At 40.8% G+C, this 22,823-nt stretch overlaps 1 protein-coding gene across 3 annotated transcripts in view; it reads right to left on the bottom strand.

The window, feature by feature from the left end:
* The window catches only part of LOC101694497 (maestro heat-like repeat-containing protein family member 1), a 62,118-nt gene that overhangs the window by 12,722 nt on the left and 26,573 nt on the right, over positions 1-22,823 (bottom strand). For 2 of the 3 annotated variants that reach the window (XM_045071698.1, XM_045071699.1), the window contains exons 14-20: positions 21,387-21,430; positions 20,531-20,690; positions 19,961-20,013; positions 19,245-19,349; positions 12,762-12,878; positions 8,539-10,450; positions 7,945-8,105 (exon numbers count right to left, since the gene is read on the bottom strand). In XM_045071698.1, the coding sequence (XP_044927633.1) occupies positions 10,205-10,450; positions 12,762-12,878; positions 19,245-19,349; positions 19,961-20,013; positions 20,531-20,690; positions 21,387-21,430 (725 nt within the window). In that variant the 3' untranslated portion in view covers positions 7,945-8,105; positions 8,539-10,204. The remainder of the gene's footprint in view (positions 1-7,944; positions 8,106-8,538; positions 10,451-12,761; positions 12,879-19,244; positions 19,350-19,960; positions 20,014-20,530; positions 20,691-21,386; positions 21,431-22,823) is intronic. The other variant, XM_045071700.1, reaches the window with a different exon arrangement.

Below are 22,823 nucleotides of genomic sequence, written 5' to 3'. Positions count from 1 at the left end.
CAGAGGACTGGATTGAAGGCAAAAGCAACTCAGCCACGACAAACAGGTACACACATCACACATAGGCATCTCCTATGTGTGATGTGTGCCAAACATTTATCACCAGATTCTGGTGAACAGGGGACTACAGGGCACTGCAAAACACTGCAGGACCTTTTATTCATAAGACCACCACTTTCAAGAGTAGGGGGCATAGCTGACTTTCCTAACTCACAGAAACAGACATAGCAAGTTACACAAAAGGAGGGGACAGAGAAATATGTCCCAAATGAAAGAACAGGAACAATCACAGCAAGAGACCAAAGTGAAATGGTGATAAGTAATATGTCTGATAGAGAATTTAAAGTAATGCTCATGGAGCACCTGCCTGGGTGTTTCAGTCATTGGGCATCTGCCTTTGTCCTGGGATTGAGCCCCACATTGGGCTCCCTGCTCAGTAGGAGGCCTGCTTCTTCCTCTCCCACTCCCTCTGCTTGTGTTCCTTCTCTCACTGTTTCTCTCTCTGTCACAAAACAAATAAAACCTTTCAAAAAATGATACTAATAAAAATAAAGTAATGTTCCTAAAGATAGATTTGATGAAAGAGTGGAGGACATCAGTGAGACTCTTAACAAAGAAATAAAAAAGAATGAATTAGAGATGAATAATATAATAGATGAAATTAAAAATACACTAGATGGAATTAATAGCAGGCTAGAAGAAGCAGAACAACAAATCAGTGACCTGGAGGACACACTATTGAAAAGAATCAAGATAACGAGGTGAAAGAAAAAAAAATATACAAAATGAAAGTAGACTAAGGGAACTCAGTGACAATACCTAGTATAATAACATTTGCATTATAGTGATCTCAGAAGAAGAGAGAGAAAAAGGGGCAGAAAATTCGTCTGAATAAATAATAACTGAAAACTTACCAATTTGAGGAAGGAAACAGAAATCCAGATCTAGGAGGCACAAAATCAAAATCAATCCAAGGAGGTCCACACCAAGAAACATAGTAATTAAAATGGCAAAAGTAGTGATAAAGAGAGAATTTTAAACACAACAATAGAAAAGTTATATACAAGGGAAATCCCTTACGGTTCTCAGCAGACTTTTTAGCTGAAACATTGCAGGCCAGAAGAGAGTGAGTGGCATGATAGACTTAAAAATGCTGAAAGGAAAAAATCTGCAGCCAATAAGAATACTCTATCTAGCAATGCTACCATCCAGATTAGAAGGAGAGATAATTTCCCAGACAAATAAGTGTTAAAGGAATTCATGGCCCCTAAATCAGTTCTATGAGAAATGTTAAAGGAAACTCTTTGAGTAGAAAGGAAAAACCATAAATAATAGCAAGAAAAGTAGGATACACAAAAGCAGTAAAAATAAGTACATGTGGGGGTGCCTGCGTGGCTCAGTGGGTTAAAGCCTCTGCCTTCAGCTCAGGTCATGATCTCAGGGTCCTGGGATCAAATCCCACATCAGGCTCTCTGCTGAGCAGGGAGCCTGCTTCCTCCTCTCTCTCTGCCTGCCTCTCTGCCTACTTGTGATCTCTGTCTGTCAAATAAATAAATAAAATCTTTTAAAAAAAGTATATATAAAAAAGTATATCTGTAAAACTCAGTCGAGGATCTCATAAAGTAAAAGGATGGAGGAGTTCAAACTTAAGTGACCATCAACTTAATATAGACTGTTATAGGGGCGCCTGGGTGGCTCAGTGGATTAAGCCACTGCCTTCAGCTTAGGTCATGATCCCAGGGTCCTGGGATCGAGCCCCGCATCGGGCTCTCTGCTCTGTGGGGAGCCTGCTTCCTCCTCTCTCTCTGCCTGCCTCTTGCGGACTTATGATCTCTGTCTGTCAAATAAATAAATAAAATAAATCTTAAAAAAAAATAGACTGTTATATGCAGAAGATTTTATATACAAACCTAATGGTAAACACAAATAAAAAACCAATAATAGACATGCAAAAATAAGGAGAGAAGAATACAAGTATATCATGAAAGAAACCCAACTTATTATGAGAGAAGAAAGGAACAGAGAAGAACTACAAAAACAACCATTAAAAAGTGATAAAAATATAGTAAGTACGTAAGAGTCAATAATTACTTTGTATGTAAATAAACTAAATGCTCCAATCAAAGACATAGGGTGATAGAACGGTTAAAAAATAAGACCCACCTATAGGCTGTCCACAAGAGACTCATTTCAGACCTGAAGATACATGCAGATTATAAGTGAAGAGATGGAGAAACATTTATCATGCAAATGGATGTGAGAAGAAAGCTAGACTAGCAATACTTACATTGTACAAATGGACTTTAAAACAAAGACTGTAACAAGAGGCCAAGAAGGACCTTTTATAATCATAAAGAGGACAATCCAACAAGAGGATATAACAATTGTAAACATTTATGCACCTAACATGGCAGCACCCACATACATAAAACAATAACAAATATAAAGGAAGTAATCACTAGAGATACAATAGTAGTAGGGAACTTTAACACCCCACTTATATCAATGAACAGATCATCCAAACCCAAAATCAACAGGAAACAATGGCTTTGAATGACATATTGGACCAGATGGATTTAATAGATCTATTCAGAACATTCCATCCTAATACAGCACAATATGCACTCTTTTTAAGTGCACATGGAACATTCCCTAGAATAGATAACATTAGGCCACAGAACAAGAATCAACAAATTAAAAAAGACTGAAGTCGTACCATGCATCTTTATTTTTTTTTCTTAAAGATTTTATTTATTTATCTGAAAGAGAAAGATAAGAGAGAGGGTGCACAAGCAGTAGCAGGGGCAGAGGGAATAGGAGAAGCAGACTCTCTGCTGAGCAGGGAGCCTGACATGGGGCTTGATCCCAGAACCCTAGGATAAGGCAGATGCCCAGTTGAGCCACCCAGGCATCCCCCATGTATCTTTTCTGACCACAACGCTGTGAAACTAGAAATCAGTTAAAAAAAAAAAATCTAAAAAGAACACAAATACATGGAGGTTAAATAAGATGCTACTGGGGCACCTAGCTGGCCTAAGCATCTGCCTTCTGCTCAGGTCATGATCCCAGGGTCCTGGGATTGAGCCCCACCTCGGGCTCCCTGCTCAGCAGGGAACCTGTTTCTTCCTTTTTGCCTTCCTTGTGTGCTTGCTCTCTCTCTCAAATAAATAAATAAAATCTTAAAAAAAAAATAACATGCTACTATGTATGACCCAATGAAAGGGTCAACCAACAAATTGAAGAAATCAGACAACACAGGGGAACAAATGAAAATGAAAACACAATGGTCCAAAATCTTTGGGATGCAGCAAAAGCTATTTTAAGAGGGAAATTTATAGCAATACAGACCTACCCCAAGAAGCAAGAAAAATCTAAAATAAACAAACAACGTAAACTCATACCTAAAGAAGTTTGAAAAAGAAGAACAAAAAAACCCCAAACCAGTATAGGGAAGGAAATAATAAAGACTAGAGCAGAAATAAATGAAATAGAAATAAGAGATAGTAGAACAGATCAATGAAACCAGGTGCCAGCTTTTGACAAGATTAACAAAATTGATAAACCTTTAACCAGACTCATCAAAAAATTTTTAAGTGAGAGGACTCAAATAAACAAAATCAGAAATGAAAGAGGAGAAATACCAACCAACACCACAGAAATACAAAGGACTGTAAAAGAACATTATGAAAAATTATATGCCAACAAATTGGGACAACCTAGGAGAAAAGGGTAAATTCCTAGAAACATATAACCTCCCAAAACTGAATCATGAAGAAATAGAAAATTTGGACAGACTGAAGGCCAGCAATGATATTGACTCTGTGAAAAGACAAACAAACAAACAAAAACAAAAACAACAAAAAAAAGTCCCCCCCCCCAAAAAAAGTCCCAACAAATGAAAGTCCATGACCAAATGGCTTAACAGGTGAATCCTACCAAATATTTAAAGAAACTATTTTAAAAAATAGAAGAGGAAGGAAAACTTCCAAATTGATTCCCTGAGGTCAGCACTACCCTGATACCAAAACCAAGAAGGACATTACAAATACAGAGAATTATAGGCCAAAGTCACTGAACATAGATGTAAAGATCCTCAACAAATATTAGCAAATGGAATCCAACAATACCTTAAAAAAAATAATTCACCATGATCAAGTGGGATTTATTTTGGGGATGCAAGAGTGGTTCAATATTTGCAACTTAATCAACATGATACTTCACATCAATAAGAAGAAGGATAAAAACCATATGATTATTTCAACAGATGCAGACAAAGCATCTGACAAAGTACAACATTGACTCATGATAAAAACCTTTCACAAAGCAGGTTTAGAGAGAACATACATCAATATAATAAAGACCATATATGAAAAACCCATAGCTAACGTCATACTTAATAGTGAAAAACTGAGAGCTTTTCCCCTAAGGTCAGGAATAAGACAAGCACTTTTATTCAACATACCACTGGAAGTCATAATCACTGCAATCAGATTAGAAAAGAGAATAAAATGCATCCAAAAAGGTAAGGAAGAAGTAAAGCTTTCACTATTTGCAGATGACATGATACTATATATAGAAAAACCAAAAGACTCTACCAAAATCAAAACAAAACAAAAAAACCTACTAGAACTGATAAATCCATTCAGTAAGATTGCAGGATACAAAATCAATGTACAGAAATCTGTTGCATTTCTATACACTAACAATGAAACATCAGAAAGAGAAATTAAGAAGAAAACAACTTAATTGATAATTGTACCAAAAAATAATAAAAAAATAGAAATAAACCTAACCAAGGAGGTGAAAGATCTGTACTCTGAAAACTATAAAACACTGATGAAAGAAATTGAAATAACACAAACAAATGGAACGATAGTCCATACTCATGGATTGGAAAAACCAATATTGTTAAAATGTCCATACTACCCAAAACAATCATACTACCCAAAACAATCTATAGATTTTATGCAAGTATTTTTCATAAAACTAAAACGAAAGATCCTAAAATTTGTATGGAACCACAAAAGATCATGAATACCCAAAGCAAATTTTAAAAAGAAAAAGATTGAAGTATTATAATACCAGATTTCAAGTTATGCTGCAAAGCTTTAGTTATCAAGACAGTATGGTTCTGGCACAAAAACAGACACACAGATCAACAGAACAGAATAGAAAGCCCGAAAATAAGTCCATGATCATACAGTCAGTTAATCTTCTACAAAGGAAGCAAGAATACGAATGGGGAAAGATCGCCTCTTCAACAAATGATATTGGGAAAACTGGACAGCTACATGTGAAAGAATGAAACTGGACCACTTTCTTACACCACATAGAAAAATACACTCAAAATGGATTAAGGACCTAATGTGAGACCTGAAACCATAAAAATCCTAGAAGAGAACACATGCAGTAATGTCTCTTACATTACCCATAACAATATTTTTCTATATATCTCCTGAGGCAAGGGAATCAAAAGCAGAATTAAAATATTGGAGTGACATCAACAAAACAGAACAAAAAAACAAGCTTCCACACAGCAAAGGAGACAACAAAAGGAAAAGGCAACCTGTGGAATGGGAGAAGATACATGTAAATGACATATTCCATAAAGGATTAGTATCCAAATTTTATAAAGAACCTATACAACTTGACATACACAAAACAAATAATTCAATTAAAAGAGGGGTGCCTGGGTGGCTCAGTCATTAAGCATCTGCCTTAGGTCATGATGCTCAGGTCATGATCCCAGGGTCCTGGGATTGAACCCCACATCAGAGTCTCTGTTTGGTGGGGAGCCTGCTTCTCCCTCTGCCTGTTGCTCCCCTTGCTGTGTTCCCTTTCTGGCTGTCTCTCTCTGTCAAATAAATAAATAAAATCTTAAAAAAAAAAAAAAAAAGGAAAAGACATGAACAGACATTTCTCCAAAGAAAACATGCATATGACCAAAAGAAATATGAAAAGATGCTAAAATCACTCATCATCAGGGAAATGTAAATTAAAACAATAATAAGATATCACCTCACACCTGTCAGAATAACTAAAATAAAAAGATAAGACACAACAAAGTGTTGGTGAGGATGTAGAGCAAAAGGAACCCTCAAGGACAGTTGGTGGGAATGCAGACTGGTGCAGTCACTTGGAAAACAGTATGAAGGTTCCTCAAAAGAATGAAAAATAGAACTACCTTATGATCCGGTATATATACTGGGTATATACCCCCCAAATACAAAAACACAAGTTGGAAAGGTTATATGCACCCTATATTTATTGCAGCATTATTTATACTAGCCAAATTATGGAAGCAGCCCAAGTGTCCACTGATAGATGAATGGATAAAGAAAATGTTAGATACACACACACACAAACACATGCACACATGCACAGTGAAATATTATTCAGCTATAAAAAAGAATGAAATTTTGCTATTGGCTATTTGCTATTTGTAACAACATGGAAGGATCTAGGGCATATAACACTAAGGAAAATAAGTCAGCCAAAGACAAATACCACACGATTTCACTCACATGTAGAATGGTATGTCTATAAACCAAGGGACACCAGGGGCTGCCAGGAATCACCAGAGTCTAGGAGAGAAGCTCCTTCACAGCTTCCAGTAGGAAGCAACCCTGCTGTTACCTTGATTTTGGACTTCCATCCTTTACAGCTGTTAGAGAATAGATTTCTGTTGTTTGAAGCCACTCAGTTGTGATACTTTGTTACGGCAGCCCTAGGAAACCAATATACTGATTTCAAGGGCTTCTTCTCACTGACCTCCAAGAAGTACTGCATCCAAGAAGTCATCTCAAAATTAAGTGTCTCTAATAGCTTTAGAGGGGATTGCAGGGTCTCCCTGTACAAATCTTGAGGGGAGAAGAGAGAACTCAAAGAATTGCGGAGATGTCAGCCCCATCCCTCCTTCTAAACTTTAGCTCAGTGCTCTAGCTCTCCCAGGAAGCTTTTCCTTGAGAAATTCTGCTCCACAGTTTCCCCTAAAATTTAAAGTGCCATTTGCCTCCTATTAACTTGAACCAATTCTTCTGTTGTTTTCAGCAGAGCACAAATGTCTGCCTGATGTTCAGTTTGTCCTAGTGGACTGGGAGTTCCCAGCTTACCCCAAACATGGGCAAATCCTGTCAAAATACCTTCCCTCTCTAACTATACCTACACTGAGGAAGACCTCATGGGAATACAACCAGAGGAAACCCACCTCAGCCTTCTCTATATGTACCATACAGAGAATGGTACATAATATAAATAATACAATATAAATAAATACGAACTTCATAATATAAATAAATATGAACTGACAAAGAAGGATCACCAGACAGCTGAAGAAGAGGCCCAAACAGACCAACTGACCCTCAAAAAAGCTAACCTAATTCAGAAAATAGAAACTTTTATTTTTAAAGATTCTTACTAATACCCTCAAAAAAATCAAGAGTTTGTGGCATCAATAAAACAAGCACAACCAATCAAGATAAAGGAGTAATCAGAGAACATGAAAGAATTCCTAAGAATTAAACATACAAATGCAAATTAGTAAAGTGAATTGCTCTTCCTTCCCTCAAGGAAATCCTAGAGGCTCTGTGGGAGATGGATTCAGCTCTCTTGCACCTGGGATTCTCTAAACGTATTTATCCATGCGCCTTTAGTAAAATCATGTCTGAACCTTTCAAACTGGTTTCAATTGTATAACAGTTAAAAATTAGATTTGAGTGTCCTCTTCTGGGCCAGAATTTTAAAGTATGACAGCAGTAATCAATGAGTGCTCTCAAGAAAGAAGTACATATCATGAGGAACATTCAGACTATATGACCTGGTAACCTCTTCAGATGATCACATTTTTATCAAAGAAGGTAGAAGAGCCTTATGTGTAACTGCCAAATCTATATTTCTCATCCTCTCAATAAAACAACAACAACAACAACAAACCACACAACTTACAAAGAGACAAACATCAAAGAGACACCACAGTGTCTTTGGCCTCCTGGGAACTGGATGCCTCCTTCAGCAAAACTTCTGTGGGTGGCAGGCAGAGCACACTCTTACAGCATGTTCGGAGAAGATCTGTTCTTTCTTCCACCTCTGTGAGGGGACTGAGGTTCCTACGATCCAGGAGGAAGTAGTAAAAATGTAATGAAACAGTAATGCCCAGGAATAACAGCTGAGGAAGGTTCAGAGAGGGACAGGTGGCAGTAAGAAGTTACCAGAAGAAAAAGAAACAAAAGAAGAAAAAGGAAACTAAATAAAGTTTATCAATGCCAGGAACAGCCTTGAAAGCAGAAGAAAGCCTGAACCAGAAGCAACAGCAAATGCCTGTGAAGATGAGAGAGGTGGTCTCTGCCAGGAGCTCCAAAATCCCATCCAAAAAAATCTTGGTGAAAGGAGGTGGCAGATATTGTACGGTGGATGTATACTACTGCCTGGGGCCCCCTGTGACTAGAAGCAGAAGCAGAAAATGAGCTGGGGACAGACTAGGGAATAAAGGACTGAAATCTACTCAAAGCATGAAGACAGAGTGGCTCGAACACCCATTACCTGAAGTCAGTGATGATATTCATCGCCTTCAGCCTAAGGGAGCTGGAGATGGAATTCAATGGCTCCTCCCTGATTAACTCCTGTAATACACCCACCCAAAGAAGAGAGACCAAAAGGATATGAACATATTTTTCTTGCCTCCTTCCGCCTCTTCTCACCCCACACTGTATTCACAAGAAACTAGAACCTAGAATTTTCAGGGACTTCCAAAAACTCAGAAGGATAGGCCTTCTCTCCTACTCCCAAGCATACCTTCCCCACAGTACTCACACCCACCCTGAGGATAGGAAAAGGAACAATAAAGTAGGAAAAGGACACTAGAAAATCTGGACTTTTCTCCTCCAGGCCAAGCCCAGGAGCGCTGCCCATGGTTTCCCTGAGGACCCACTCTCCCTCCTCCGTGCATTTCCACCATCATCCTCCTGAGTTATACTTACCACCATGAAGGTTACAATTTCTAGTTTCTGAACGAACTTGAACTGAAAGGCCATAGACTGGCTGCTAATGATGTTTGTTAGCTTGCTCAAGGGGCCCAGGTACTCCAGCTTCAAGTTCTTATCCTGAATCAATCGGTATGCTCAGGGGTTTCCAAGGTAGGAATGATCTTGGGTTAAGGGAAAACTACCTACACAAAATCTGGGAGACAAGAAGCTGAGGCTTCCATAGCTTTCTCTAGGTTGAGATCTTGACTCTTCCCTCTGAGGACCGCTTAGGAAAGCAAAGCCTGTGGCCTCTTTATGGGGAAGAGGCCACCCCTCTTACCAACCTCTTTCTGGAACTTCATACTTACTCTTAAGTTAGGACCAACCTAGCTAGATTTCTTGTCACTCAAGTTATTGTCTTTTTACCAAGTAAGTTCTCCTGAAGGATGTCTAGTTGGATGGTAAATGAACAGGAGTTGGGAAAGGCTTCTTCTCCTACCCTAGGGGCACATTCTCTGGACAAATGAAAGAGGTAGGAAAATTCTTTAGGGACTCCTTCTTACCTCCCCTAAAGGAACTGCAATAGTCCCACCCCCCTTGTTCCATCCAAGGCCAGGCATTTTCTCGGAGGGGAAGGGTAAAGAAGGCAGGGAGGGGACACTGGAGAAGTAGAGTAAACAGGAAGTACCTTTTCAACAATGCAGTTGCAGTAGTGTTGGAGCGCCAAAGCCAGGATGTTGTCCAAATGCGTGACGATGCCTCCCTTGCTCTCGAAAATAATCTTGCTACAGCTTAAGTAGATGATGTTACAGACCAACCCCCATTCCCTTTGCTGATAGAACATCAGCAAAGGGAATGGGGGTTGGTCTGTAACATCAGACAACTAAGTGGAAGGACAACTAAGTGAAAAATACTGTAGGTGGATACTAAGCATCTCCACCTGGTTCCCTACCAGGGGCACCCTGACGTCTCCCCATCAAAATCTGAATGCGTCATCTTCCTCCCCATGCCAATGTAGGAGGAACGGGGAAACTTGCCTTCTCTTCCTCTTAACCTCCTTGCCTGATGGGGAAATGGAGGTTCAGAGAGGAATGGATTGGCTAGATGGTCCAGAAGGGAAGCTGGGGTTGTGGAATGGTGAACAGCTGGGAGGAATGTGGTGCCTCTGGTGATACCAGGGCCTGAAGCATGAGCATAAGGGAGCACAGGAAAGGGAGAAGAAGATGAAACTTCCCCACGGTTGATCAGAGGGAAATACAAGCATTTATAGGTGAGTCACAAGTCCTCAAGTGGGAAGTCTGGAGTGATGGGGATGCTTCAGAAGGCTCTGTGTGGGAGGCTGGCAGAGTTCCCAGGAATGCCATCACCTTCATTAGTTTGAGGATGAATGATGAGCCCTTGTCCGTGAGGATAGCACTGTACTCTTGAAGTTGGTCCAGGACTATCTTCAGATACTTCATGGACACGATACTCAGTGCCGTAGCAATGCCCTGGAATGGGGATAGCCTCAACCTCGTGCCACAGCTAAGAGTTAGCCAGGCACCCTTTATGCTCTCCCAAGGGATTTAGAGAGAGGAAGGGAGAGAGAGGGGAAAGAAAAGAAATGGAAGGAAAATTGGTTCCCCTGACTTGAACTACTTAAAATCCAGATGGAGAACCAAACATCCTTTCAAGAAATAATTCAAGAAGCAAATTACAAGAAACAGACTCTTAAATGCAGAGAACAAACTGATGACGACCAGAGCGGAGGTTGGTGAGGCAATGGGGGAAATAGGAGATGGGGATTAAAGATCAGACTTATAATATTTTTAAAAAACCTCCAGAAAATAGATGATTAGATAGATAGATAGACAGACAGATAAAGAGGCACAGGGTATGTCAAAATTAAAGAGTCTGATTTTTTTTATTTTTCATACTAACTGACAACATCCAGAAAAGCCTTTCCTGAGTATCATGGACCAGAGGAGAACCATGCCCTGCATAACGTTTGTGAACAGTGGGTCCTTGTGTATATGAATTCATCTGTGAATTCAGTAGAGATTTGTTTGGTACTTAATGCCTGGGGGCGGGAAGAAGCAAATTATCCCAGACTGTGAAAAATTAGAGTCACAGATTTGCAAAACCTTAGGAGTATCAAATCAAACACTGCAGAATAGAGATTTATATGCACTAGCAATTCAGAGAAGGGTTTTGAGGAGGGAAGAACAAAACCAAGGCACGTTACCGACAGGATGGATGGATAATCAGAGGAAATGGAAAAGAGAGAAGACATACAGATAATGCCAATATTTCTAACTCAGGAGAACAAGAAATAGCAGTAACTGACCAAAAGGGGCAGGTGAGAGAGGCTGGGGAGAGAGGAAGGAGGGAGTTCCTGCATGTGTCTTGTGGGATATAGTGGAAGGACAACTAAGTGAAAAATACTGTAGGTGGATACTGAGCATCTCCACCTGGCTCCCTACCAGGGGCACCCTGACGTCTCCCCATCAAAATCTGAATGCGTCATCTTCCTCCCCATTATGTCTTCCTTTCCTGATCTCGGTGAAGGACACCACCTCCCAGCTGAGCATGCCAGAAACCAGGGAACTATCCTGAACATCCTCTGCCCTCCTAATCATTACCCTCTGTATCCAATCTGTCCCCAGGTGTTGGCAGAGATGTCGTTTGTACTTCCCTGGTATAGTCCCATTATATCACTGACTATTCTGTAGACATGCTCCCAAAAGTTCTTGTCTTGGAATATTATGTCAAGTAGAAATACCCACTTCCCTTCTCCTAATCTAGACCCAACTAGCCCAAGTCCTCACCCTCCCATACATCAGCCACTATATGTCTCTGTTACCACTCATGTTGCCTTTAGTAAGGCTATTCTGCGTAGCCAGCTCTCTTCTTCCTATATAAGTCTGTCTCCTCAGTGACACTGTTCCAACCTTGGGCTTGGAATATAACTGATGATAGTCATGATGGTGATGGGTGCTTCTGTGAGAATTCTGTGAGAATCTGGCGGGGAAGGGGCTTTGGAGAGGGGATGCTTGAGAGGATGGCCACCAATTCTACCAGTAAGCAACACTTAGAGAGGGCTTGTGTCCCAGGCATTGTTCTTGGAGCTTGTACATTTTTAATACTGAAAAACACCCCATGACACACAGATTCCATAGTATTCCCACACGAAATAGATAATCTAAACCTAATCATGAAGCAATAGGAGACAAACAAAAAATGAGCTACATTCTTCAAAACAAATGGTCCATACATTTTTAAATGTCAAGATCATGAAAAGTAAATGTTGAGGAGTGGTTCCAGATTTAAAATATTAAAGCTAGCCAATGAGGTTTATCCGAGGCGCGATTATTGCTAATTGAAAAATATTAAAGCTAAATGATAAATTGATTCTAAATTGGATCCCAGACCAGAGGAAAAAAAATGTCTTTCTTTTGCTCTAAAAAAAACATGGGCAGGACAATTGGCCATTTTCAGATCAGTAGATAATAGTACTGTAGCAATGTTAACTTCTTAATTTTGATCACTGTGCTTTGATTATGTAAGAGAATATCATTACATTATTTTTACATAGTACACCCTGAAAATGGGTAAATGCGCATAACTGCAACTTCCTGAAATGATTCAGAAAATAAAATAATAATAGTAAATAGCTTGCCCAAGGGCACACAGTGAGAAAGTGGCAGACCTAGGATTCCAACAGGTTTTCTAGCTTGCCAGATCTCAGCTTTTAACTACTTTGTCATCCTGCCTTTTAAAGGATAAATGTTTCTTTCCCCTTTGTCAGTTCCTCCACCTCACCTCCCTCTCCTGCAGGTCTTCATGGACACTTTGTAGGATAGAGGAAAGCATCATCTTCACCAGTTTCATATTCCTTGAGGTCCGCAAGGTAAATCCAAAGAATTTATACAGAAAATCCTAGGAGGGGTGAAAGGGCAGGGTCATGCATAGCTTGGAATGAAGTTAGGGTAGCTTGGGGAATAGCCATTACCCAAACTGGTTTTGAAATGGTCAACCAGCATCTTCCCCAGTGCCCTATCCTCCACACTGGCCCTCCTGTTCTCTGGGGGTCATCTGGATAAGACAGTAACCCTAACAGCAGGGGCTAAAGCTAGAGATAAGAAAAAGCTATATTTCTAATTTCTCAGCACCTTAGGGTACAGATCATCCCTTTAGGAACTTTCTCTGATCCATATAATTCCTATTTCCAGGTAGGAAATAAAACGTTCCTTACATCAATGTTTTACCATTTTCAGAGTACAGATCTTTCACCTTCTTGGTGAAGCTTATTTATACGTATTTTACAATTTTTGGTGCAATTGTAAATGAGATTATCTTCTTAATTTCTCTTTCTGATGCTTCATTAAGTGTAAAGAAATGCAACAGATTTCTGTGTATTACTGTTGTATCCTTCACTGAATTCATTTATCAGTTTCATGGAGTTTTTAGGATATTCTGTATATAACATCATGTCATCTGCAAATAGTGGAAGTTTTATGTCTTCCTTGCCAACTTGAATGACTTTTCTTTCTTTTTCTTGTCTGAGTGCTATGGCTAGGATTGCCACTACTATGTTGAATAAAAGTGGTGAGAAAGGACCCCCTTACGTTGTTTTTTGATCTTAGGGGGAAAGCTCTAAGTTTTTCACTATTGAGTATGGTGTTAGCTCTGGGTTTTTCATGTATGGATTTTCTTTTTTTTTTTTTTTTTTTAGATTTTATTTATTTATTTGAGAGAGAGACAGTGAGAGAGAGCATGAGAGGCGAGAAGGTCAGAGGGAGAAGCAGACTCCCCATGGAGCTGGGAGCCTGATGCAGGACTCGATCCTGGGACTCCAGGACCGTGACCTGAGCTGAAAGCAGTTGCTTAACCAACTGAGCCACCCAGGCGCCCCCATGTATGGATTTTCTTATTTTGAAGTATGTTCTCTCTAAACTTACTCAGCTGAGAGTTTTTATCATGAATGGATATTGTACTTTGTCAAATGCTTTGTCTGCATCTATTGAGATGATCATATGGTTTTTATCCTTTCTCTTGTTAATGTGATCTATCATGTTGATGAATTTGTGAATACTGAACCACCCTCTGAATTAAATGCCACTTGTTTATGGTGAATGATTTTGGATTCTGTTGTTAATATTTTGCCGAGCATCTTTGCATCTATGTTCATCAGAGATCTTGGCCTGTGGTTTTCTTTTTTTATAATGCCTTCATCTGACTTTGATCAGGGTCAGGTACTAAAAATGACACTAAAATGACACTAAAAAATGACACTAAAAAATGGAAAGATAGTCCATGCTCATGGATTGGAACAATCAATATTGTTAAAATGTCCATATTACCCAAAGTAATCTACAAACTAAGGCAACTCCCATCAAAATACCAACAACATTTTTCACAGAGCTAGAATAATCCTAAAATTTGTCTGGAATACAAAAAACAGACAAATAAAAAAACCAAAAAAGTAAACAAACAAAAAATCCAAATAGCCAAAGCAGTCTTGAATAAGAAGAACAAGGCTAGAGGTATCACAGTCCCAGATTTCAAACTTTATTACAAAGCTGTAGTAATCAAAACAGTATGGTACTGGCCAAAAACAGACACATAAATCAATGTAACAGAATAGAAAGTCCATAAGCAAACCCATGCTTTTTATGGTGGGTCAATTAATCTATGACAAAGGAGGCAAGAATATATAATGGGAAAAAGACAGTCTTTTCAACAAATTCTGTTGTAAAATCTGGATAGCCACATGCAAAAAAAAAAAAAAGAAAAGAAAAGAAACTAAACCACTTTCTTACACCATACACGAAACTAAACTCAAAGTGGATTGAAGACATAAATGTCTCCATTTGATGCATAAATTCTTTTTTTTTTTCAAGATTTTTATTTATTTGACAGACAGATCACAAGTAGGCAAAGACGCAGGCAGAGAGAGGAGGAATCAGGCTCCATGCTGAGCAGAGAGCTCGATGCAGGGCTCCATCCCAGGACCCTGAGACCATGACCAGAGACGAAGGCAGAGGTCTTAACCCACTGAGCCACCCAGGTGACCCTGGAACCATAAATTCTTAAAAGAAAACATAGGCAGTAATTTCTTTGACTTCAGCCATAGGAACATTTTTTTTTTTTAGCTAAGTCTCCTCAGGCAAGGGAAACAAAAGCAAAATTAAACTGTTGGGACTACACCAAAATAAAAAGCTTCTGCACAGTGAAGGAAACCTCCAACAAAACAAAAATATAACCTATTGAATGGGAGAAGATATTTGCTAATGTTATATTTTATATGGAGCTAATATCCAAAATATATTTAAAAAAAAAACTTGTACAACTTGACACCAAAAAAAGCAAATAATCCAATTAAAAAATGGTCAAAGGACCTGAATAGACATCTTTCCAAAGGGGACGTATAGATGGCTAGTAGACACATGAAAAGATCCCCAACATCATTAATTATCAGGAAAATGCAAATCAAAACCACAATGACATATCATTTTACACCTGTCAAAATGGCTAAAGATAAAAAATGCAAGAAATAACAAGAGTTTGTGGAGATGGAGAGAAAAAGGAAACCTGTGTCCTGTTGGTGGGAATGTAAGCTGGTACAGCCACTATGAAAAATAGTACAGATGTTCCTCGAAAAACTAAAGATAGACTAACCACATAGTCCAGCAATTTCACTACTGGGTATTCACTCAAAAAAAATGAACACACTAATTCAAAAAGATATATGCCCCTGATGTTTATTGCAGAATTATTTATTTACAATAGCCAAGAAATGGAACCAACCCAGTCCATTGACAGAGGAATGGATAAAGAAGTGGAATGGAATATTATCAGTCATGAAAAGAATGAAGTCTTGCTGTTTGCAACCACATGGGTCAATCTAGAGGGTACAATGCTAAGTGAAATAGAAAAAGACAAATACGACACGATTTCACTCAGATGTGGAATTTCAGATATGAAACAAACAGAGAAAAAAAGAGGCCAACAACAACAAAAAATCTTAAACAGAGAATAAATTGGTGGTTGCCAGAGGGAAGGTGGGTACGGGGACTTAAGAGTACACTTACTTTGATGAGTACCAAGAAATGTATAAAATTGTTGAGTTACCATATTGTACATCTGAAACTAATATAACATTGTTGGTTATACTTGAATGAAAAAATAAATTAAAAACAAACAAATAAATAAATAAATTTTAATAGCAAAGATTTCACTTGAAAAAATTAAAAATAAAAAGTTCCGGGCGCCTGGGTGACTCAATGGGCTAAGCCTCTGCCTTTGGCTCAGGTCATGATCTCAAGGTCCTGGGATCAAGTCCCTCATCAGCCTCTCTGATTGGCGGGGAGCCTACTTCTTCCTCTCTCTTTCTGCCTGCCTCTCTGCCTACTTGTGATCTCTGTCAAATAAATAAATAAAATCTTTTTTTAAAAAAGTTCCTTAAATTCGCATAATTTAAAAATCAAAATAGCATAATCAAAAAAAGTATTTTTATGTAGTCTTTCTGTCTCCCTCTTCTGAATTTTAGCAGCCTTGACTCTTGCTTACTGTGCATTGCCCTGTCTACCTTGTAATATCCATATTTATGCACTCAAACACTTTCCTGCCTCACGATTTCCATATTTCCCATTTCCCCTGTCTGGAATCTTCCCTGGGTTCTTCAAAATGCTGTCTCACTCTCATCTTTCTGATCCTGGCTCAGTGAACCTTCCTTGACCTCCTAAATCCTCTCTAAGCTCACCATCCTGATACTTTCATTCAAGGCTTCATCACAATCACTAGTCATCTTGTTTATGCATTTGTTTGGTTAATTCTTAACTCGCCCCAACCTCTCATCTCCAGTGATAAATAAAGCTCAGGAGCAGTGTACGTCTTGTTGTTTGCTCTACTCCAGTACCTACAGAGTGCCTGACGCAGTAGACAAAAAGGGTATACCACATGTTCAAGGAACGTTTCCGCTCTCGCCCTAGAACCCCCTCTCGTCTCGACGGGCACTTTTTCTTCCTCTAGCAGATGCTCTTCAAGCCTTATCCAGAGCCGAAGTTTCCTTCCCTTCCCTGGCTGTGGGCACCATTGTGAGCAGTTCCCACCTGCAGTCTTTTTGGGTCCCTTTGTCTGGAGACGCCTGAGAGTTGTAATCTTCTCTCTCCCATCCCTGCCCCTTAACAACCATAGAAGCCTGGCACTGGTGACAGAGAGGTGGAGGGGTGGGGAGGTACAAAAGCCATCCCCTCTCACTTGTCTCTAAGCAGGATAGACTCTACAGTGTAGTTTCCATCCAGATCTCCCCACGTCCTTTCTTGGCCTCTCCTCTTCTATCCTGCGTTCTTTACCTGACCACAGCTTCTTTCTTGCCAAATCACTTGACAAGGACCCTCACCTTGGGCTCTGCTTCTATGAAACCTGACCTGAGGCACCTGGCTCTCTGCTTAGCTGGCACATTACTCATCTTCCCAGACTTAATCATTTGTCTGTAGAGTGACAAATCTTCCCAGTTTGCCCAGTACTGAGGCATTTCCTAGTATGCTGGACTTCTGCATCTGCTTCTTCTTCTTCTTTTTTTTTTTTTTTTTAAGATTTTATTTGTTTGACAGACAGAGATCACAAGTAGACAGAGAGGCAGATGGGGGGCACGGTGGAAGCAGGTTCCCTGATGAGCAGACAGCCCAATGGAAGGCTCGATCCCAGGACCCTGAGATCATGATCTGAGTCGAAGGCAGACGCTTTAACCCACTGAGCCACCCAGGCGCCCCAGTATGCTGGACTTTTAAAGCTAAAACCAGGACAGTCCTAAGTGAACTAAGATGGTAGACCACCTTTGAGAAAGTTTTTCTGGCCAGCCCGATCGGGCCAAGAAAATAGCTCTCCCCTCTGCTCCCAAGCATACAGTGCACATTCCAATCTCGACAATTACCGCACTTATAATAATCCACTCTCTCCTCTGTTCACTCAAGCAGTGATTTCCTGAAGGCAGAGTCTGTGCCTTTTATGTGAGTACCCTGTGCATAGTCCATGCCTGCTATGCCATAAGCATTTGTACATATTTTTAATAACTTAATTAATAAGATCAGGATCCCTGCTTGCTTCATTCTTCTATCCACAAAGCCTTGCACATAGCAAGTGCTTCATAAATATTTGTTAATAATTAGAGAGCTAATATTCAGTCTTGGAAATAAGGCCTCTTCCCTGGAGATCCCTCAAAGCCCAAATAAAATGTTGCTTGGCGACAGGAAAACAAGATTAAAAATGAAGAAACCTGGATTCAGTTGCCAATTTTACCAATAAATTGCTTAAGGCTCTAAATCCCTCTAGATTATGTTTCTCCATCTGGGAGTCAGGATAATGAGTTGTCTGTTACTTGGTCTTTTGACTTTTACAAAGCAACTGCACAGGTGTCTTTGTCTATCCTCACCCACTCTCCTGTGATCAGAAGTCATTTCTGCCACTGTCCAAGTGAGGTGACTAAAATCTCACAAAGGCTAAGACAGTTGACCCAGACTGCACCAGGAGTGCAGGAAAAGCCAGGATGGGAATGAGGCCTTCACCAGAACAGACCTTGAGGTCTGTGAGCAAAGGAGCTCCTTCCCTAGTCAACTCTGCAACCCCAACATCACATATACTCCTGAATCCATAGTATGACCTCAAATATTACTTGAACTAACTTGCTTCAATCTGACCCGTAGGTCAATGATCTTTCCACTGCACCAAATTACCAGCTCTATTCTTCGACCTCTGAATGACTGGGAGGTTCAGTTAAGACAACAGATGGCAAAGTTCTTGATAAAACCTTAAACAGGGGATGCCTGGGTGGCTCAGTTGGATGGGCAGCTGCCTTTGGCTCAGGTCATGATCCCGGCGCCCTGGGATCGAGTCCCACATCGGGCTCCTTGCTCAGCCGGGAGCCTGCTTCTCCCTCTGCCTCTGCCTGCCATTCTGCCTGCCTGTGCTCTCTCTCTCTCTCTGACAAATAAATAAAATCTTAAAAAACAAAAACGAAAACAAAACAAGACATCTTAAACACTAAGCAAATGTTAAGATATTGATATTTTTGCGGTTTCTGTGTGACCGCCAGCTCCTGGTACACTCCATCCTTCCATTCCCCGGGGCCCAGAAACATGGGCTGGCTTTTCCCACAAGTCCTGTCCTTCATGTACATTTCTGTATTCCTTCCCCACCAAACTCCTCCACACCAGCCCCCACCCCCACTTCCCTCCTTGCAACTACCACCAGCTGCCTGATATGCCCGCCTGCGCGCGCGCATGCGCACCCACATACACACACCTTCTCCTCACCATCGCTGAAATAATTTATCCTCTCCAAGACAACCTTGATGAGTTGCTCCAGCCAGCTGTCATCATTGATGGCCACTAACGACTGACTTGAAAACTAAGAGAAAGGGAGAAGAGGACCACACAGAGCAGTGGCTGGGCTTTTCTGCCTCATGGAAGTGGGTCAGAAAGAAGCAAGAGACAAGGGGGCATGGTCTGTGAATATGAAAAAAGAGCTCAAGAAATGGGGAAGAGCTGAAATACATAGGGGGGTTAGTCAGGGCTGGAGAATAACAATATAGGGACAATGATGGTAATGCCAACTCTATGTGTGAAACCCTTTACAGTTTGCAAGGCTCTCCTTTTCCTGTATTATCCTATTTAATTCTGGGAGATGGAAGTTATTTCCATTTTGCAGATGAAGGAGCTGAGGCTGGCAAAGGCTAAATTACTTGCCCAAGGACACAAAGCTAGGGCCCCATTCCCATACTCTCTCTTGACAGTACAATTTTGAGGGTGTGGAAGGTAAGATAAAGTCTAGGATATAGTCAAAGATTCCAATGTAGAGGCCGGGAGTCCTCTCAGAACCTCCAAAAGAGGTTCTCTTGAGCAGGGAGGTCCCTTGATCATGTCTCTAGCTCAGGGGGTCTGGGGCCTCCTCTCCTTAAGGATCCTAAAGAGGGGAAGGAAGGCAAGTGTGGAGAACGGTATGTCTCTTAGAGTGCGTACCTGGAGCAGCCTGTCCTCCCACCCCTCCTGATCCAGATTCTTCTCAGTGTGATCTAGGAAAGAAGAGAGTTATAGGAACCTGCCGACCAGAAGGCCCCAGCCAGGGAAAAAGAACCAACATTGGAACACCATTCCAAGGGGTTTTTGCCCATCATCTCATTTAATTTGGATCGTGATCCTACAAGATAATTGTTCCCCCTTCTTTACAGAGGCTCCAGGAAATGTTTGACTTTTCAAAGGTCAAGCATACCCCGCTGGCAAATGTTAGAGCAAGGATACGAACCTGGGTCTCTGGTTCCAAAGCCCACACTCTTTGCCGATCCTCTGAGCACAAGAAAGAGTGTTCTGGGAAATCTGGAGGCACAGAACTCTGGGCTGCATATCTGCTCAGTGCAGAACATGGTCCAAACAAACAGACCTACCCAAACGGCATCTCAGAAAGACAGAGAGACTGGTCCTGGTTCTCCTCACCCCAGGGAAGATCTATCCTGCACCTCAGGACTTCATCTCTTCTGGATTCTGCCCCAATGCCCCAGCTCCATTCCTCCCACCTCGCAGCCAACCGCTCACCATCCAGAATCTGCAACATCTGGGGGATCTCCTTCATGCACAGCTGGCCCAAATTTGAGTTGATAACAGGGTGCAAGGAGGTGATAGGATGCGGGGCATGTAGTAGCCTTAGAGAGCTTATCCCAAGCTCCCGTTCACTATAGGACTTCAGGGCAAACACCTGGGAAGCGAAAGAAGCAAGCAGGAGGCAGAGAAAGGATTGAAGGGAAGAGAAGGAAGAAAATCAGAACTAACTCATAGAATGGTAGAGCTGAGGCTTGGACCCTTCCTATTCTTTTCCACCTGTGAACTCCTACATGTTCTGCATGGTGCTCTCAAAACGTTGCCTCCTCTCTGAATCCTGGAGACCAAGTCTGCCCCTTGCTCTACTAAGATCCCATCGTAACTTACGTGTTCCTCTACTAGCATCTATCACACTGCATTCTGGGTGGTTATTCCCGGGCTTGTCTTTCCCACTAATTCTGTGAACACTTCAAGGGAAGTTCTATACCTTGTCTTTCCAAGTGTTCATAATGTCTAGAACATTCTCACAGCATTCTTGCTGAGAAAATGAGATCTGGAAAGGCATGCAGACTTGCCCAAGATCAGCAGAGAACAGCTCACTATAAGGCCATGTAGGACACAGGTCAGGCCTTCCCCAGCCTCACCACTTCCTCACTTCAGGTCTCAGCACTATGGTCCCAATTCCCTGCTCCAAGCTGTTTGATCATCTCTCTCCAAAGCCCCTATGCTCTTTGACCCTACCCCTTATTACATGCCCAGCTCAATGCCTGGAATAACCTAGTACTCAACTATTTGTGGAATGAAGAGATGGAGGGATGGATGGACAGTATTCATCCTTACATTTATTACTTACCACAAGATGGGTCAGAAGTTTCTGTGGGGAGATGAACTGGGTAGCTAAATTAAAGAGAGAAAGAGGACAGAGTCAGTATCAGCTCCAGGATGCCCAACCTTCAGCCCCTTCTCCCACCCAACAGCCCACCACCCATTCTTCAGGGCAGGAGAAAAAGCAAAGTGGAGAGTGATTATTGGTGATATTGCTCCGGGGGTTGTGACATTCTGACTTACCCTAAAAACAGACCATTTTCAGTATTAAACACACACACACACACACACACACACACACACCTTCTACCTGTCAGAATGGCTATCATCAAAGACAAAAATAAAAAGTATTGGCAAGAATATGGAGAAAAAGGAACCCTTGTGCACTGTTGCAGGGAAAACAAACTGATGCAGCCACTGTGGAAAGCAGTACGGAGTTTCCTCAAAAAACTAAAAATAGAAATCTCATACAATCTAGTAATTCCACACTGGGCATTTACCGAAAGAAAGCAAAAACACTAATTTGGAAAGGTACAGGTGCCCTTCTGTTTACTGCAGTCTATTTACTGCAAGAGCTAAGACATGGAAGCAGCCCAAGTGTCCGTCAATAGATGAATGGCTCCAGAAGAGGTGGTCTGTACACACAGACAAACACATACAAGGAATATTACTTGGCTATAAAAAGAATATCTTGCCATTTATGACAACTTGGATGGAACTCGAAAATGTTATGCTAGGTAGAAGTTTGACAAAGACAGACAAATACCGTATGATTTCACTTATGTGTGGAATCTACAAAACTAAACACATGAACAAACAAAAATAGAAACAAAAAAACCCCATAAATATGGAGAACAGACAGATGGTGGTCAGAGGGGAGGGATGGGCAAGACAGGTAGAGGGGAGTAAGAGATACAAACTTCCAATTATAAAATAAATGTCATGGGGATGAGAAGTACAGAATAGGGAATGTAATGAGTAATCTTGTGATGACACTTGTGGTGACAGAGGGTGACAACACTTACCATGGTGAGCATACAGTAATGTATAGATCGTCAGATCACTAATATTTTTAAAGGTTTTTTTTAAAAGATTTTATTTATTTATTTATTTGAGTGGGGAGAGTAGAGAGAGAGAAGAAAAGGGAGAGGCTACCTCCTTGTTGAGCCAAGAACCTGACACGGGGCTTGATCCCAGGACCCTGAGATCATGACCTGTGACAAAGGCAGACACTTAACTGAGTGAGCCACCCAGGAGCCCCCATACAGAACACTGTATGTCACTTATACCACAATAAAATGATTCAAATAGAGAGACAGACTAGGGAAGAAAGGCATTGTCCAGCGGAAGCATGGTAAACAGTCACCACTCGTGAGTGTGTCCTATTAGTTTATACCTTGAAAGGATCTCCCACTATCCTGAGAAGTTCTTATCCAGGCACACATTTTCATGCCTTTCATATTTG

This window comes from Mustela putorius, unplaced genomic scaffold (assembly GCF_011764305.1).
Source record: "Mustela putorius furo isolate JIRA1106 unplaced genomic scaffold, ASM1176430v1.1 tig00003988_pilon_pilon_pilon, whole genome shotgun sequence".
Lineage (NCBI taxonomy): Eukaryota > Metazoa > Chordata > Mammalia > Carnivora > Mustelidae > Mustela > Mustela putorius.
The sequence above is the reverse complement of the archived record's forward strand: the minus strand, read 5'-3'. Positions and strand labels throughout refer to the sequence as shown.